Source organism: Gadus chalcogrammus, chromosome 9 (assembly GCF_026213295.1).
Source record: "Gadus chalcogrammus isolate NIFS_2021 chromosome 9, NIFS_Gcha_1.0, whole genome shotgun sequence".
Lineage (NCBI taxonomy): Eukaryota > Metazoa > Chordata > Actinopteri > Gadiformes > Gadidae > Gadus > Gadus chalcogrammus.
In genome coordinates, this window is record NC_079420.1 from 12932594 (window position 1) to 12950046 (window position 17453).

Here is a 17453-nt window from a genome sequence, read left to right on the forward strand (position 1 = left end):
CCTTATGTTTTTTTTCATGACGACCAATAAAAAACAAGTGTTACCGCTTATATTTTATTTAACAAAGACAGCAGTGTTACCATTTATGCTTTTTTTCATGACGACCAATAAAAAACAGTGTTACCCCTTATGTTTTCTTAGACAAAAACAACAGCGTTACCCCTTATGTTTTTTTTCATGACGACCAATAAAAAACAACAGTGTTACCCCTTATGTTTTTTTTCATGACGACCAATAAAAAACAACAGTGTTACCGCTTATATTTTATTTGACAAAGACAGCAGTGTTACCATTTATGCTTTTTTTCATGACGACCAATAAAAAAATGGCCATGAAGTAGGTAAGTGTAAGCTTGTCCAGGCCCTGCAAGTCAGGATGTAGGCTATGAATCTGAATGAAAAGTAGGTAAATAGGTAGTGGCCATCCCCAAAATGCACCAGCATACAGGAAATCAAATCTATTAAATTCCAAAATAATTATGGGGGGTGGGGGGGGGACCTCAGACCCCCTGTCTATTACTGTGCCCCACCAACATGTTTGATCGCCAGCCGATAGCAAAAGATGGGGAAAGGGAGGTTTAATAGCACTATCAATGGTCTTGGTCTGCGGAGCAGCAACCGGCTGATTGTCTGAGTCATAGGTGCACACCACACACACACACACACACACACACACACACACACACACACACACACACACACACACACACACACACACACACACACACACACACACACACACACACACACACACACACACACACACACACACAGCATGTGTTTTTGTGTCAGTTGCAATGGGAACAGAGCCTTAAGAGACAAGGAAAAACACAACACAACTATATTGCCAGTTTAGCCATTTTATCAAACCCAGATCCACCATCTATACACACACAATTTCTTAAATAAGAATATAAATTACATAACAAAAAATTACATACACCAAGTCATTTCAGCACATGAAATCAACATACAATATACAAATCGAAGGTTTCGCCGGCGACAATGAAAACAGAAAAATACAAGGTTGTCCATGGTTATCGGTGGGTTTAATCCTGTTGAAAGAACTTGGGTACTCTCAGCAAAAGGTTTTGAATGATGAAGTAGCAGCTGGAGGACTACTACTAATAGCTTATGGGTTTGCTGCGGGGAAAGAATACCTAAAAAACAATGTGATACACTGCATGTTTTTGTCTGTGGTGACATCAATACAAGCATTACTTTTCTTACCATAATTTGACGTATGAAGATATAGTTGACGCATCTGATTAAATTCGTCCCTAAATCAGAGGCAGCAGCCATTTAGAGTAATTGCACTTTTAAAAATACATTAATACTTTGGTTATGACAGCAGATTGCAGACACAAAATGATATGTGAACGATAGGTGGCTATTTAGCATACATTCAATCTACAATGGAAGGGTTGTCCCATTATACCCATCGATACACCCCACTCTTTCTTAACAATCACGTACATCAGTGTGGTTGGATGTCCACAGTAGAAAGTGCAACTGGCGGAATCCACACAGTATCCAGAGTTTAAGCTGACCTTGTGTTTAAAACCTGTATTTACAGTGGATGGACAGCTCATAAAGTCAGAGAAGATCAAGACGGAAATTAAATAAGTCATATCACTGTAAGTCCAGTTAAACATTGACTCCATCATCAACCACTTTATTGCAGTGGATGAACCAGGTCAAGTATTGTGAATAAAACATAACATGTTCAACTTTACCCTTAATAAACACTTGATAACAAAACAACATTAATATTTGATTTGTGAAAAGTTGCACTGTGCGAAACCATCATTAACAATGTGACAACAAGGCATGTCTGAGAATCTGAATGGGGTTGGTGGGTTCAACAATTTGCTAAAATATTTTTTTATTAAATCAAAACTCTCTGGTTTCACCCGACAACACTGGCTGTGAACGAATGGCAGGGATTGGCTTGGTTTGGGTTCTGCTTTGTGAATGCCTTGTAAATGTCCAACTTCTTTCCAGACAAGTCCGGTCTGAGTCCGGGTACTGCAGCAGCAGCAGCAGCAGCAGCAGCAGGAGGAGGAAGAGGAGGAGGAGGAGGGTCTACTCACTGAAGCTGAAGTTCACCCCCGAGCTCTCTGTGGTCGGTGAGGAGGGCCCCGCACTGGACACTGCACTGGAGGGGATGCTACCATCTACACACACACACACACACACACACACACACACACAGTCAGTCCCTGATCTCACACACACAAGATCTTCAAAATACCACATATGCCGTGTATCACATAATACATATATATTATATGAAATTATTATAGCACCACATTAAGAGCAAGGTTGGGGTTAGTGATTAATTGATGAACAGAAGATAAATGGTAATTTTTATTACAGAACTGCAATAAAGTAAAACATCACATAGTAAAGAAAAAATAATAATGTTGAAGGTGACTGCGGTTTGCTTCCCATTTATCGTCTGTTCATCAATTAATCACTAAGCCCAACCTTGCTCCTAATGTGGTGATCTTCAAGAACCCAGCCAGAGCATTCCTCTGGCTCTTGAGGTGGCAAAAGGTCACATGATATTAGTGGGACAGATGCTGCTTGCTGTTGGAATTCAACAGTCAAGGTCTGACCCCCTGAAGATAAATGGCTTCCTGGTAAATGACATCTGCTTCTGTCTGCTTCAAGGTCATTCAGAACGGTAAGCATCTTCCCTTGCAACTGCCTCATAATAACCCATCTATGGGGCACAGTTGGGACCCAATATGGCAGTGACCCACCCAACACCTAGTACCAAACCTAAAACACCTGGGTCCCGACACACCTTGGACCAAAACCCCCCTTGGACACAACACACCTGGGAACAAGCAAACATACCCGTTTCCCAACCAACATATCTGTTTCCCAAGTGGGAACAACCCAACACATGCCCACCTTCCTACTGTCAGCCAGAAAGACTTGCATGTGATGTTTTGCTCAAGAAGCATCAGACAGTAGTGCAAGGGAATTCATGGTACTCACTTTCATAGTTCGATCTAACTTTAGGGCTGACTGTTACGGGCCGTCATTACCATTGTTCCAGTTTCATCTAAATTTGGGCAATGTGGGACAGTTGAGAGACAACTGGATTGATCTCCTCCCATGGGGGGGGGGTTCTACGGGAGGCCGTCCCCGGTAGGGGGCATGAGCATGAAGAGACTTACGCCACAGAGGCCGGCTGGGGGGTCTGAGGGAGGTCTCAGAGCCAGAGGAGGAGAGGGGCTGCTGGGGGCTGTACAGAGACGTCTGACTCTGGGAGTCAAACAGGGTAGAGAGAGCTGGGAGGAGGAGGAGGAGGAGGAGGAGGAGTAGGAGGAAGAGGAAGAGGAAGAGGAGGAAGAGGAGGAGGAGGGCACGTTCAATATGAAACAAATTACATTCTACTGACATTTGCAGTACTTAATTGGTCTTGGAGTTATTCACTAAATCCCTTTCACTAAATCATCATCGTAATTACTTGCACTGCTTTAACTTGCACCGCCACTTTGGTCGCTTTTTACTCACACATTCATTGACATAGAAAAGTCATGATCGGTACTATAGTGGAAAAGTGTGCCAAGACTTTCCTCGGCAAAAGTGATTTTTTTTTTAACAGATAAGTAAAGTTAAAGTGAATTGTCTGTCAATCATTTATTCCAAGGAATATGTATAAATGCATCTTCTCCCTTATATTTGACTGACACCCACCCACCCACCCACCCACCCACCCACCCACACACCCACACACACACACACACACACACACACACACACACACACACACACACACACACACACACACACACACACCTGATTGCTCATCTTAGGCAATATTTGTAATACTTTCAAGATGTAAAAAATATATATATAATCCATTTTACTAACAGAGCCTATCCAACGGCCGAAAACAAATCAAAGCCTGACGCTGGCAGAGGTTTCAGTTATCTGGCGTTCCGCGGCCTTGAGTCGTGAGCCTACCCTTCATGGTCTTGATGTGGGCCTCGCTGCTGCTCTCACACACCGTGTTCAGGAACTCGTCCACCTGCTTGAGGGACAGCGAGTTGTGCAGCGTCTCCAGCGGGTAGATGGAGGGCACCATGGAGCAGCCCTCAAACCCTGCAGCCGGGGGAGGGAGGAACACAGGAGGACAGACAAACAAAAACACAAACAAAGTTGCACCACCCCTTCCATCACTGATTGAATGAAAGAGTGGCGGTTGTGGTGGTGATGGCGATGATACAGCCCGACTAGATCTGCTTGAATGTGTTGGCTGCTCTTCAGGGAGCGCATGGGGATGCAGAACGGTGGCCTGTTTTAGTGCATGGACCGGTCTTAGAAATGACCCTGCTGTATGGGTGGAGCTAGAGGTACTACGGTCTACCTTTCATTGGTTCAATCGTAGTCGTTAGACACATCCGGTGTCTGACACGACTCCACGACAAACATTTGAAACATGGAAGCCGCCTTACGAAATACATATTGTACTCCCTAACGAACAGGGCAATGGCACCTCACCTCAAAGGTTCTCAGTTTTAGCATTAATGAATGATAATTCGTTACACATAAAGGACCCAAAGAGCCCCAACAAGGATATGAATTCTACCAAAATGAATCTTCACGTGCTTTATATAAATACGATTTCAAGAAGATGGGTTAGAATTTGCAGTTTAGTCTGATAGAATACTTGCTGTCACTGGCCAGTATTGAGGTTAAACTCTAGACAAAATAAACTTCGCTACTCTCTCTTTCTACAAAGAAAATGGAGTAGCACAACTCTGGTGACAGAACCTCCCTCAAAAACAGCAGACTCGCCCTTAAAATATTTTCAGGGTTTACAATACCCAAATAAAAACATCACTGGGAAGTTGACCCAGTTCAGAGTTTTTTTATCTGGAAGCCAGAAACATGTATTGGGAGTAGGACAGGATGCAGTGTGGTGTCCATCCTAGACCTCCCCCAGAGCACTTCATGTGGTCTCCCCCATATGTTCCCTTATGTTGTCAGTCAGTCCACACGCCAAGTCGAAGCCCTTCTATTGAAACCCATGGGGTCGTTATTTTATGATACTATATATATCCATCACACATGCATGTTCTATGCAAGCCTTTAGTAATTCCAAAATACCGCAGTGTTACCTTTAAAAGGCACAGCGAGCATCAATCACAGATAGAAGGTCCTCAAACATTTCTCTCTGCACCAAAAAAAAAATGATTTGAAAAAGGGCAGCAATTGATTGAACATGAGGATACGGATGAGAGAAATGGCTGGTGAATCCTGAATGCATGCAAAGAGAAACAACAGATACAAGGGGAACGATGATTGCGACAATATGCACTGTGAACGACAGGTCACAAAGAGTGGCGGTGTGAAAGACTTAATCATCCACATTTCAGGACCAGCTGAAAAGAAAATAGAAGAAGAATAAGGAAGAAGCCAAGTACGATGTGCAGCAATGGACTCTGGTATGCAAATCCGCATTCACCGCAGCCTTGCATGAAGGAGGAGGAGGAGGAGGAGGAGGAGGAGGAGGAGGAGGAGGAGGAGGAGGAGGAGGAGGAGGAGGAGGAGGAGGAGGAGGAGGCGGCTAGAGCTCTGCAGAGGGGCTGACTGTACAGGGATTCTGTGCCCTGCTGGCCTGCGGCCACTAGCCGGTCCCTGGGGAGAGGCAGGCGATGTAGGGGCAGGGGGGCAGGTGGAGGGCCATCGCCCTTTCCATAGACAGATCGGTGCAGTTGCTCCCCAGACACCACCACCACCACCACCACCACCACCACCACCACCACCTAGCAGCTGGACAAGATGCCCCTCCTTTAGAGGCTTTTGGGGAGATGGGTGGATGTTGAGGCAGAGGAAGAAAGAAGAGGGAAGAAAAGGAGCAGAATGGACCGGGAGGAGGTCAAGGTGTCACAAAAGTCGAGGGTGTGAGAGGAAAATGTTGTGGGCCAAAGAGAGACATTGTGCCTAACCGTGAGAAAAACGGAAGGGTGAAGAAAAAAACAACAGCATTGGTACTGCAGTATTGCTCTTTGCTGACATTAACTGGGTGCTCTGATGGCTGTTCATGCGAATGGTGTGAACACTCTCTAGAAAACCATCAGGCCTGAAGCACAACAATGCAATCACATCTATGCAGAATTGCAACCCGCACTGTGGAAAAGGCACACAGAGTTCAAGTGATGGGCGCAATTAGCATGAATAAGGAAAGCTGGAATCCCTGGGCCAGTAATCCTTATGAAGAATGATCAAAGGGCCTTGAATAACAATTCCTCCACTTGGGTGGGTGTGTGCGGATAAAAATCAGACGCACAGTTCCTTTGTTCACTTGAGGGATTAAACACTCCACCTCCAGTTTCAGCAGTGGTCTCTGAGGGGATTGAAGGAGAGATCTGACTCAAATCATGGATTCTCCAACTATAGTGGATGGATGATTTATGCACTTTTAGTCATCCGTTTTAACAAGTAAGTAGGAGCTAGGAGATGCCGGTTTTCATTCAGTATCAATAACAAATGCCAAAATGTATAACCTGAATGTGTTGCGTTCAATGATTTGCATTGATCAACTAGCATAGAAAGCAAGGGAGCTAGACACAATTTGGAGTCGAGACCAAGAGTTTGGTCATTATAAACATCTAAATATCCTAGAACTTCCACAAAAGAAAATAGTTGTATATAAAGGTCAATGTTCCTAGCAATCCATTCCCAATTCAATGATTTGCAGATCGCTTTGATCCATTTGTAATGCATGATAACAGAGAGCTTGCCTTTTGCTTAAATTATAAGACAATAATATTTAGAAACACAGCAGTAGTTGACGATTAGGCGTCCAAGCAACAGACTGCATATTCTGGCTGACAGGTTCGCCGTTTGTCCCTGTCTTGAGCCTTATCATTTTTCTTCTTGCTGAGCCATGAAATTCCTCATTTCTGATTACAAAACCACATTACAAACAAATGTACTTTTGGCTGGATTATGCTGTTATGGTGTTGCAATAGTGCAGTATATTTAACATAAGACCACCCCCCCCACAAGGCTACTCATAAGTAAATATCCTTATAACTTAAACAGCACAGCGGGATCTATGATGCCTATTATATGTATTTGTCCTACAAATAACACCATTATAAGGACACGGACAGATCATTTTATAAACATACATAAATTGTTTATAAAAACAACTTCAGTTCCCGGTCACTACCTAAGAGGGTCGCTCCATATATTATCATTAAGGTTAGCAACGCTTCCACTCATGAATACAGCAGCAAGTGAGCACACAGGACATACTGTAGCAGACACTGTATCCATCCGTCCTGCAGAGAAGCGTTATGAGGATCAGGCAAAATGGTGAATGTTAGAGGATGTGGTCAAATCCAACACAGGAAACAGACACAGGGATGTGTCCTGTGAGATACAACATTAATGAAAACAAACAAAGAGAATTAAAAGGGTTTTTTGTGTTATGAAATGCAATTACTGATCCATCGTCAACAAAAAATCCCCAAATCTCGAAAATAAAAAGGAAAAAAAGTTTCCTTTTCCCCAAAAAGGGTCATGCAAGAGAAAGGAAAGTGGAGGGTGGACAAATGAACGTAAAAAGTGAAAAAAAATAAGCAGACATACCATTAGTCGGATGCCTGGCAAACGACACAGAAAACCTCTTTACTGCCGGCATAGAGAACAGCTCTGAGGAAAAAAGGAAGGTATGGTGGTGTTACCAGTGTGTGTGTGTGTGTGTGTGTGTGTGTGTGTGTGTGTGTGTGTGTGTGTGTGTGTGCGTGAGTGTGTGTTTGTGTGTGTGTACTTCACACGGCATGTGCCGGCAAAGTGAGCGGTTCTACTGAATGTGGTTGAGGCTAGGCCTGATGTTCCGGCGGTACTCCTCTTCAAGTTCTGAACAACAAGAGTGGGGCGCTGGTTCGGTTTGTTTTGGGGTCAAATTAAAGAGTTTTCAGTTGAACAAGAGAAGGGTGGAGGAGACAGAATAAAAGGAGAGAAGGGTGGAGGAGACAGAATAAAAGGAGAGAAGGGTGGAGGAGACAGAATAAAAGGAGAGAAGGGTGGAGGAGACGGAATAAAAGGAGAGAAGGGTGGAGGAGACGGGACAAAAGGAGACACGGAGAGGCAGAGAGATAAAAAACATAAAGCATACAGACAGAAAGGGACACAGAAGAAAAATTGCAGGAGATCCATCCATCCCTGAATGAATACATGCATACGTAGCTGCATACATTTGAATATGCGTGTTTCATTTCAACAAAAGAGGAGGGTAGATGCAGGGAACCTGTAAATGAATGTCAATATGTGCGTCATGATGACACGTTGTGTATTTAATGTGTGCGTTATGACGATGCGTTATGCATTCAATATCTATGGCATGACAATGGGGTGGGTTATGTATTATGTATTTAAATGATGACAATGAGATTCGTTTGAGCCGATGAGCAAATCTCTGATCTAGCGGACATTTGGAGGTGCAGCCGGAGCTGAGCCACAGAAACAGAACAAGGCTTTTCACTCCCTCCTCGTGCTGCCACAGGTCTTTAAGCCACACCAGCTGCTGCGGAAGGGGATCTACAACAGCAGGGATGTTCTTTTGTAGACAAGCAATACATACAAACAGACACTAACTATGCAAATAATAACAATAGTATGAAAGCAGAGTACCTATCAGCATAGTGGATCGATAGTTGATCAGTTGATTAACGCTGCGACAATCAGGTGTAATTTTGCCTTTCACAACGACAAAAGGAGATCCAGACCCCTCTTTTTTTATAGCAACTGCTTTTTTTTCCCCACAAAACTCAATGGCCAGACGTCCTTTTTTGTGAACCCCTGACTGTTGCCTAGACAGCAAGGCTTTATATGACGTCATATCATTATTGATATTGGAAGCATGATTCCTGCCGCCACAGTATCCAGCCTTATAGCCAGAGTGACCTCTGGTGGCCAAGTTGGGGAGCACAGGGTAATTTTCTGCCTTGTCATACGGCCTTCTATACAGTCCATAAGGCAGATGTTTCACTAATTCATAAATGAATTGACTGTATAAAGCAGGTCTTCATACCATAATCAAGCATCCCATACATGTATGTTGAACCCTGGTATACTTGGTAAACCAATACAAAACTATTTAACCAAGGGGCAACCTGCGACACTTTTGACTATTGACTATTGAGAAGTCCATTATCCTGAAGCCCATTTGTTTCGAGATAGCACGTTGGGTTAATTCGTTTTGAGTTAATGAGAGTAACAAATCATTCCAGACAGCAAAAATATTTTGTTTCAGATTATGTTTCACAGATCCAAGGCTTGACCCAAGAGCATGCAGCGTTGAGAGGAAACGCATGTACAATCTGAAGAGCCAAGTAGTGCAGCACATTAACAAGCATGCTGATCAGTGAACCCATGCAGACCCAACAGCCAGCATGAAACAAACGCAGAGCCCACAGTCGGAAGGGGGGGGGGGGGGGGGGTGGGGGACTGATGAAACAGTTTGAAACCTCTCATTTGCTTCCCAAATTAGAAGCAAGGTTCTGAAGAGGAGGAGGAGGAGGAGGAGGAGGAGGAGGAGGAGGAGGAGGAGGAGGAGGAGGAGGAGGAGGAGGAGGAGGAATGACGGTCCTTTGGAATAATCCAAATCAAAAGTCCCCTGGCCAAACGGCGGGGGGAAAATAAAAGATTCTTGAGTAGCATCACAGGGAACCCCAAGTCTCTTCTCAAGGGGAGCCAGAGATGGAGAGGGTGAGAAAAAAAAAAGGCACCGGACAAAAAAAAGATCACTTCCAAACCCCATTTCAAATATTTCAAGCAGTGAGATCAGGTGGGGAAAGAAAGGGCAGCGGGCTCAGTGGCCCTGAGAGCTCCCGGTGGTAAACCACAACCAAAAACCAACACAGAGGCAATAAATAGATGAATGAATGGACTGAGACGGAAATATCCTCCCTCCCCAGAGGAGGGGAGGGGGGGGGGGGGGAGGGGAGGAGAACAGAGCAGTGAGGCGCTAAGAGGAACATACCGAACATTGCAATCTGGCATGGCAGGCTGCCGGGGGAGAGCGGCGGTTTGCGTTGGCTGTGGTGGAGGTGGAGGCGGTGGGTGCGGACGTAGTCCCGCAGGTTGGGGGCGCTAGAGGACACCCCGAGGACAGAGGCACTGAAGAGGCCAGAGCAGAGAGAGCCTGTTGGGGGGTGGGGGGGAGGGAGGGGGGGGGCGTGTGGTGGGAGTGCAGGATGGGGTTGGGAGGTGTGATATTGGGCTTCTGTTAGTTTTGGCCGCACACCAGTCATTATTAATAATGCTGTGTGTGTGTGTGTGTGTGTGTGTGTGTGTGTGTGTGTGTGTGTGTGTGTGTGTGTGTGTGTGTGTGTGTGTGTGTGTGTGTGTGTGTGTGTGTGTGTGTGTGTGTGTGTGTGTGTGTGTGTTAAAAAGTGAATTGTGGATTTGTAAAAAGGAGGCATGTGGACAAATGTCTAACAAAGTGCACATATTAGCATTATATATTAGTATGCAGAGATCTTATTCAAACTATGTATGGTAGGCATTGGTATGAATCTATCTATATTTATAGATATAGATATAAATGTATAGATACATCAACCAATGCCCAGGGCCTAAGATCAAAGGCTCTGGCCAGAAAAGGAAAGGTTAAATTTAAAAACAGACCAAAAGAAGACATTGTAATCATGAAGGCTGGAGACCAGTAGACTTAAGGCAGAGAATTGACTTCAGGGACTTGATTTGAGGAGAGTTTGTTGCATGCTACCTACACTGTAAACTGACCCAAACCCTTGCCTCAAAGATAGTAAGCAGATATTCGTACATTAAATCTGCATGCGTGTGTATGTGTGGGTTAGCTTTGAATCCAATGTTTGAGTCTAGAAATGTCAATGTTGGACAGAAACAAGTAGCAGCTGCCTGAATGAAGGTTACCTCTGTATAAGCCTACTTAATGTGTCTAGTGCCATCCATGTGACACCAGATACATTGCAGTTGGCTCCAGCACTGTGACCTCTACATAGTCTGGGGCAGCCCCCCCCCCCCCCCCCCTACACTATGATGTCATGGAAGCTAAGCAGCTGCCAGCTAGCAGCAGTAGGGCCAACAGTACAGGCTGACCGGAGGGCGGAGGAGCAGGAGAACCAAGGAGGCAGACGACAGAAGTAGAAGAAGAAACAGAAGGATGAATGAAAAATAAAAGACAGAAAAGAAAAGAAAAAGAAGAGTAAAAAAACTGAAAGAGAGAGACAAAGACATGATAACAAAGACTGAGAGGAATGAAGTGAACAAAGTAAAGTAGAGACAGAAGAACACGAAGAGAGACAGCAGAGCAAATGGGGAACAGAGAGCAGCACAAAGGAAGGGCCAGGGGGAACCAAGCCTGTAGATATGTGCATGTGTGAAGGCTGCTGGGACACACACACACACACACACACACACACACACACACACACACACACACACACACACACACACACACACACACACACACACACACACACACACACACACACACACACACACACACACACACACACACACACACACACACCTTACCTAGTCCGGAGGGGGGGTGGATCTCGGGGGAGTTGCGGGAGACGGAGGGGAAGAGCCGGTGGGAGGGGAAAGAGGAGCCTTTTGAGGGGTGGGTGGGGGACGACTCGGAGAGTACCTGGGTGATGGGAGACGGTAATGATAATGATGATAATAATAATATGGGCAACATGCGATATCCATTTACATCGAGTCATTTCCCTTTCATCCTAAATGACTTCCTGTGTGGGGTGAGGCTGAGAACCACCAAAGCAAGAGTACAACATCAGAGAAGCTCCCAACAGAGTTACCGCACTGCACAACCAGGGTTTAACAACAACCGGAGCGGATTCAGAGGGGAGAAATCTTTTTCTCCTCGTCAGGAAACCTTAGAAAGCTTTATTTTTTTAGTGACAAAAGACAAATATCGAAAAAGAAAAGCAGAAGGCCTCACTTGGCTGCGTATCTCCTTTAGCACCGTGCCACATCACAGTGCGTGTGTTGGCCCAGATACACACACTACGCTAGGCTAACGAGGCTAAGGACCGGCGTGCTATACCTCCATGGAGCCCGTCTTGCGGCTGCGGACCATGGGGGAGCGCTTCTGGCTGCAGATGGGCTCGGTGAGGGGCAGGGCCTGGTCGGTCTGGTCCTGGGACAGGTCCTCCAGGCTGCCTTGGTTGGTCTGCTTCTCTTCGTTCTGATTGGCCACAAGGTGACGCAATTAGAACATAGAGAAGATTAGAGTCGAACAGCTGTCAGCGTCACATTAGAGACTCTAGACATGTCGTTCGGGATGCTTTATTTTAATCCTGAAGGACACTATGGTGAAGATAAGACAAATATGATAGCAATAGAGAATGGAAAATAAAGCAAGAATAAACAGTGACGAAAACACATCTGAAATACAAAAACATGCATAGAGACAGAATAATGTGCATAAAGATATACTACTATGACTTAAGAGGATCAAATGCTGGGACATTGAACATTCAATCGTTTAATGTCCCATTATTCAATTCAAATACGACAATTGCACATTGATTACGGCACATTAGCCAATATGTGATGAAGAAAACTAAACGCGTCCGGGAGGAAGCACATATATTCAGAGTGCATGAACACACACCTCAGAGGAAGCAGGCCTGAAGCCAAAGCCCATAGGAACGTTCTCCTCCTCCTCGCACCCCTTCACCCCCGGGCTGAAGTGCAGCTCAACGTGGAACCGCTCCTCTGACGAGGGGTCCTGGTGGGCCCACACACAGAACATCTCATCAGGAGAGGGAGGGACCCTGCCAACCACAGCTGTCCCTGTGGCTGGTTCTACTGAGCCGCTCATGGGTCAATTTTTAGAGATAGGAACACAAAGACTTCAAAGAAAACAAAATGGGCGCCGTTTTCAGTGATTTTTCTTTGTGAAGAAAATGAAGTCCCTGATGCAATCACAATGTAAAGCTCATATGCCCATTGACAATAGAGGTTTGCAAGTACAGAATAACCCCGTAAAGAAATAAACATTGGCATCACTTGTTAACTGACAAATAAAATCGGAAAGATAGCTTTCCACAATGTGCTCTCAGTCCTTGAACGATAATTCCAAGTCTGTGTGTGTGTGTTTGTACATAAGGGGGTCAATGTGTGTGTGTATAAGTATACAATGTATGACCAAACCTTGTTATTGTCCTCATACAGCATTATTACTATCTGAGTCATGTAGTTGAGTTCAGACACAGCACTCAGGTAGTCCATAGCCTGCTTCCACTGCTGGTCCTTCACCTCCTAACACACACACACACACACACACACACACACACACACACACACACACACACACACACACACACACACACACACACACACACACACACACACACACACACACACACACACACACACACACACACACACACACGTTATAATTAATTGATTTAGCAAAAAACAGGTTTTCAAAACCATGTTTTAGGCTGTGTTCACTTAAAAGTTGACAAGTGCTGGCCGGGTTTGAAGTGAAAGAAAGTGGTCACCCAGATTTTGAGCCAGTCTGCCGTCAGATTAGCTTTATAAAAGTCAATCTAAAGTCTGATTTGCAAGAATAAATATAATGAGCAACTAAAAATAAGTGTAGAGTAGAGAGTAGAGACCATGTTGAAACAACGTGGGGTGATTCTTATTGCAGAGATTAGTGCAATATAAATGGGGGTCATTAGGGCCAGAAGGCCCACTCTTCATTCTAAACATCATTCTGATGCAAGGGGCGAATGTGGCCAATGCTGAGAATAGAGGCCCGGTTACATATTGCAATCTGTCATTTCTAAACGCTGAATCAAGAGTTCAAAATGTTGTGATGTCAGTGAAATGGCAGGAATAGGAAAGAAAGGAAGAAGGAAGCCAAACCTGATTCAGAAGTAAAGTGCGGGGTTCTTTAGTACTCATTATGGAATTCCTGCCAATTTGCCGTGAATAAATGTCATCTTATTTGACATAAAAACATAAAAATGCCTGACCTATCTTTTATGAGGATTGTCCTGCAACTAAATAAAAGCATTGCCTATGCTTTAACAGCATTGCCATTTAGAACAATCCAAGCCTGAGAGAGCTTATATGGGCATCTTGTAGTAGATCAAAGTGTTGTTGACGCGTGTTATGGCTCTATGCTCCACGTACATCCAGCAGCCCCCCGTAGCGGAACACACTGAGCAGGGAGTGCACGTGGCTCTCGCTGGTGAAGTACAGGCGTGTCCTGACGTGGCGGCCAGGGGACATCACTCCCCGGGAATACCTGGAGGGGGGGGGGAGAGGAGTGAGTCAGCCAGCGGGCATTCACACACACACACCCCAACCTTGCTCTTAATGTGGTGCTCTCATAATATCATATAATATATATTATGTGATACACGGCGTATGTGGTCTTTTGAAGATCTCGTGTGTGTGAGATTACTGACTGACTGACTGACTGAATCCCTATGGCTCCTTCTAGCATGCCGTGTGTGTGCGTCCGCCCTTACAGTGGGTGCAGCTTGTTCACAGCCTCGTCCTCGTGGGTCCTCTGTAGGTCCAGCTGGATCTTCTTCATCAGGGGGACACAGAAGGCCTGCGCTATGTCCAGCTTCTCTGCTTTACTCAGACCGTACTCCTGCCAACACACACTCCTCAGGTCAGCAGTGCTTAGGAACACTCACGGTACACCTCATCGGAGCTCCATACTTCACTGTGTGTGTGTGTGTGTGTGTGTGTGTGTGTGTGTGTGTGTGTGTGTGTGTGTGTGTGTGTGTGTGTGTGTGTGTGTGTGTGTGTGTGTGTGTGTGTTCGAGTAGAATGTGTTTAGAGTGAGTGAGTGAGTGAGTGAGTGAATGTGTGTGTGAGTGTGTGTGTGTGGAATGTGTGAGTGCCTGAGCCTAAGTGACCTGTGGTATGACGATGTCAGCCAGGGCGCGGGACAGGCGGAACAGCTCCAGGGTGTCCTCCAGGCCCAGCGAGGCGTTGTGCTGCTTGTCGTACTTCACACAGTCGTAGATGTCGGGGATCTTGCTGATGTCGTAGCGGCCGCTCTTCATGCGGAAGTCCCGCTCCAGCTTGGACCAGCGCTGCAGCATCAGCTCCAGAGTCTCACTGTGGTACAGCTGCAGGTCTGGGGACGGACGGACGGACAGACGGACACGAGTGGATCATGAGTGTTTTGGTCCTGGTTGCCAGGGCAACCAACTGTTTTGGTTGAAGAGTGCTGCTTTGTTGTTTAGGCAGAGATATATATAGTTGGAGGAGTATGGGCTGTACCGGAGGGTTATTTTGATTTAGGTTTTTACTGTGCTTTTGATTATAAAAAACGATCTGGTCACGCAGATTTTATGTATATGATCTTGATGGAAGTTTCGTCATCAGGCTGGGCATATGCAAGATTAAAACCACGCAGTGAGGTCAGAGAGTACCTGCTGACTTGGGGTTCTCTAGTCTCTTGCGGATCTGCGAGGTCAGGCTCTGGATGAGGGTGTACACCTTGTCACACGTATGCACCGGGTTCTCTATCAGCTTCATGGAGTTGACCAGTGATGGGCTTTGGGTGGGGGCCAGCTGGGGAGAAAGCAGGCACAGGTGACTGAGTGAGTATACTCTATTTGTAAGGGGACAAATAGGCACATAGACAAAAGGTCCCTTTGACCTCGTGGAGCAGAGTGTGGTCTCCCAACTGATCCAGTGACTGGTTACAGATAACTAAACTGCTATAAATGTATGTCAATCTGACTCGTTCAAACAAGTGGTTGAGAACGCAGTTATACTGGTTAGAAAAGACGATTCAGATAATCGGTAACAAAACATGTTCTCACAGATGCTACATTTAAAAAGCTTGACTTAATAAGTGAATAGAGGTGATACAGGCTCTGACTTGTTGACATGGATACCCGCTCTAGTGTACATTTTCCCAAGGTGCAAATGGGGACAGCGACAGACACAGATAGGCCTTTTATAGCGCCGCAAAATCAGAGTCCGTTCCGGGCTAGTTCGGAGCTAGAGCCAGTGTTTTGGTTTCACAACGCCACAGAACCGGCTCGGGCCTGTAAAAACCGGTTCAACTCCAACCCCACGATTGAGCTGGGCTAGAACGAGGACTGCCTTTACGCCAGGGGAAGGGGGCGGGGTTATCCTTACCTTCATAAACAGGAAGACCAACGAAGACCGTAAACAACAAGTAAACAATGGACGTGAAGACGAAAACACAGTGGACCGTGGAGGAGACAACCTGTCTCCTTGGATTCTGGTCTTCTTCCGAGGTCCAGAACAAGTTAGAGGGCGCAACCCGGACAAAGGCAATCTTCGAGCAGCTGCAGCCGTTTGCAGTGACGTGATGACGTTGCTCTTGCCGGCCCCATGGCTGGCTCTGGCCGGTGTGAAACCAACTGGTTCATAACTGGGATAAGGCTCGAACCAGTTTTGAACTGGCCCTAGCACCAGCCCGGAACTGGCTCTTGGTTCTTTTTGGTGTGAAAGGCCTAAGAGAGGCCCGTCTCAACTCACCTTTAACTATTTGTCTGATTGGCCTTATACATGTAGCTCACGCTAATTTGCAATACCTGTCTCCAGATGAGTTTATTCTAAATGCAATCCGAACATAAAATAGACAAAGATACGTATCTAGAAACGCTTCTCTCTTACTCGTGACTGCATGCCTTGCGGTTCTCTGGTCAGTAAACTATTACCTTTAGGTAGTCTAGTTAATAAACTCCTACCATGGTGTAATCAAGCTCAGTAAACTCCTACATGTGGTAGTCTAGTCAGTAAATTCCTACCTTGTGGTAGATTAATCAGTAAACTCCTACCTTGTGGTAGTCTAGTCTGTAAACTCCTACCTTGTGGTAGTCTAGTCAGTAAACTCTTACCATGTGGTAGCCTAGTCAGTAAACTCCTACCATGTGGTAGTCTAGTCAGTAAACTCTTACCATGTGGTAGCCTAGTCAGTAAACTCCTACCATGTGGTAGTCTAGTCAGTAAACTCTTACCATGTGGTAGCCTAGTAAGTAAACTCCTACCATGTGGTAGCCTAGTCAGTAAACTCCTACCATGTGGTCGTCTAGTCAGTAAACTCCTACCATGTGGTCGTCTAGTCAGTAAACTCCTACCTTGTGGTAGTCATGCTCAGTGAACTCCTGGTTCTTCTGCATGATCTCGTGCAGCCTGGCCTTCACCTTCTGCTGGCAGTCAGTCAGCGAGTCGCTGTCGCTGTCCAGCAGCCCGTTCATGTTGGCGCTCTTCACCATCTGCACCAGGATGGGAGTAAGCTCTCCCTCCAGAGCAAGCAGGCCCTTCACACACAAACATTTTGAAAACATTATTATTAACAACTTATTTTTAAACGTAAATATTCCAAACAGGTACCAAATTTAAAGTTTCAGAAAAAAAAAAAAAAAAAAAAAATATATATATATATAT

The 17453-nt window shown here is 45.4% G+C and overlaps 1 protein-coding gene across 4 annotated transcripts in view; it reads right to left on the bottom strand.

Annotated features, from left to right (window-relative positions):
- Positions 1-824: 824 nt before the first annotated feature.
- ppip5k1b (diphosphoinositol pentakisphosphate kinase 1b) overlaps positions 825-17453 on the bottom strand; it is a 31815-nt gene continuing 15186 nt past the window's right edge. Inside the window, exons 19-32 of one of the 4 annotated variants that reach the window (XM_056599545.1) lie at positions 17144-17326; positions 15458-15599; positions 14936-15159; positions 14537-14664; positions 14196-14310; positions 13203-13310; positions 12661-12777; positions 12091-12231; positions 11556-11670; positions 10018-10179; positions 7623-7685; positions 3984-4121; positions 3191-3304; positions 825-2176 (exon numbers count right to left, since the gene is read on the bottom strand). In XM_056599545.1, the coding sequence (XP_056455520.1) occupies positions 2085-2176; positions 3191-3304; positions 3984-4121; positions 7623-7685; positions 10018-10179; positions 11556-11670; positions 12091-12231; positions 12661-12777; positions 13203-13310; positions 14196-14310; positions 14537-14664; positions 14936-15159; positions 15458-15599; positions 17144-17326 (1842 nt within the window). In that variant the 3' untranslated portion in view covers positions 825-2084. The remainder of the gene's footprint in view (positions 2177-3190; positions 3305-3983; positions 4122-7622; positions 7686-10017; positions 10180-11555; positions 11671-12090; positions 12232-12660; positions 12778-13202; positions 13311-14195; positions 14311-14536; positions 14665-14935; positions 15160-15457; positions 15600-17143; positions 17327-17453) is intronic. The other 3 variants (XM_056599547.1, XM_056599546.1, XM_056599548.1) reach the window with 3 other exon arrangements.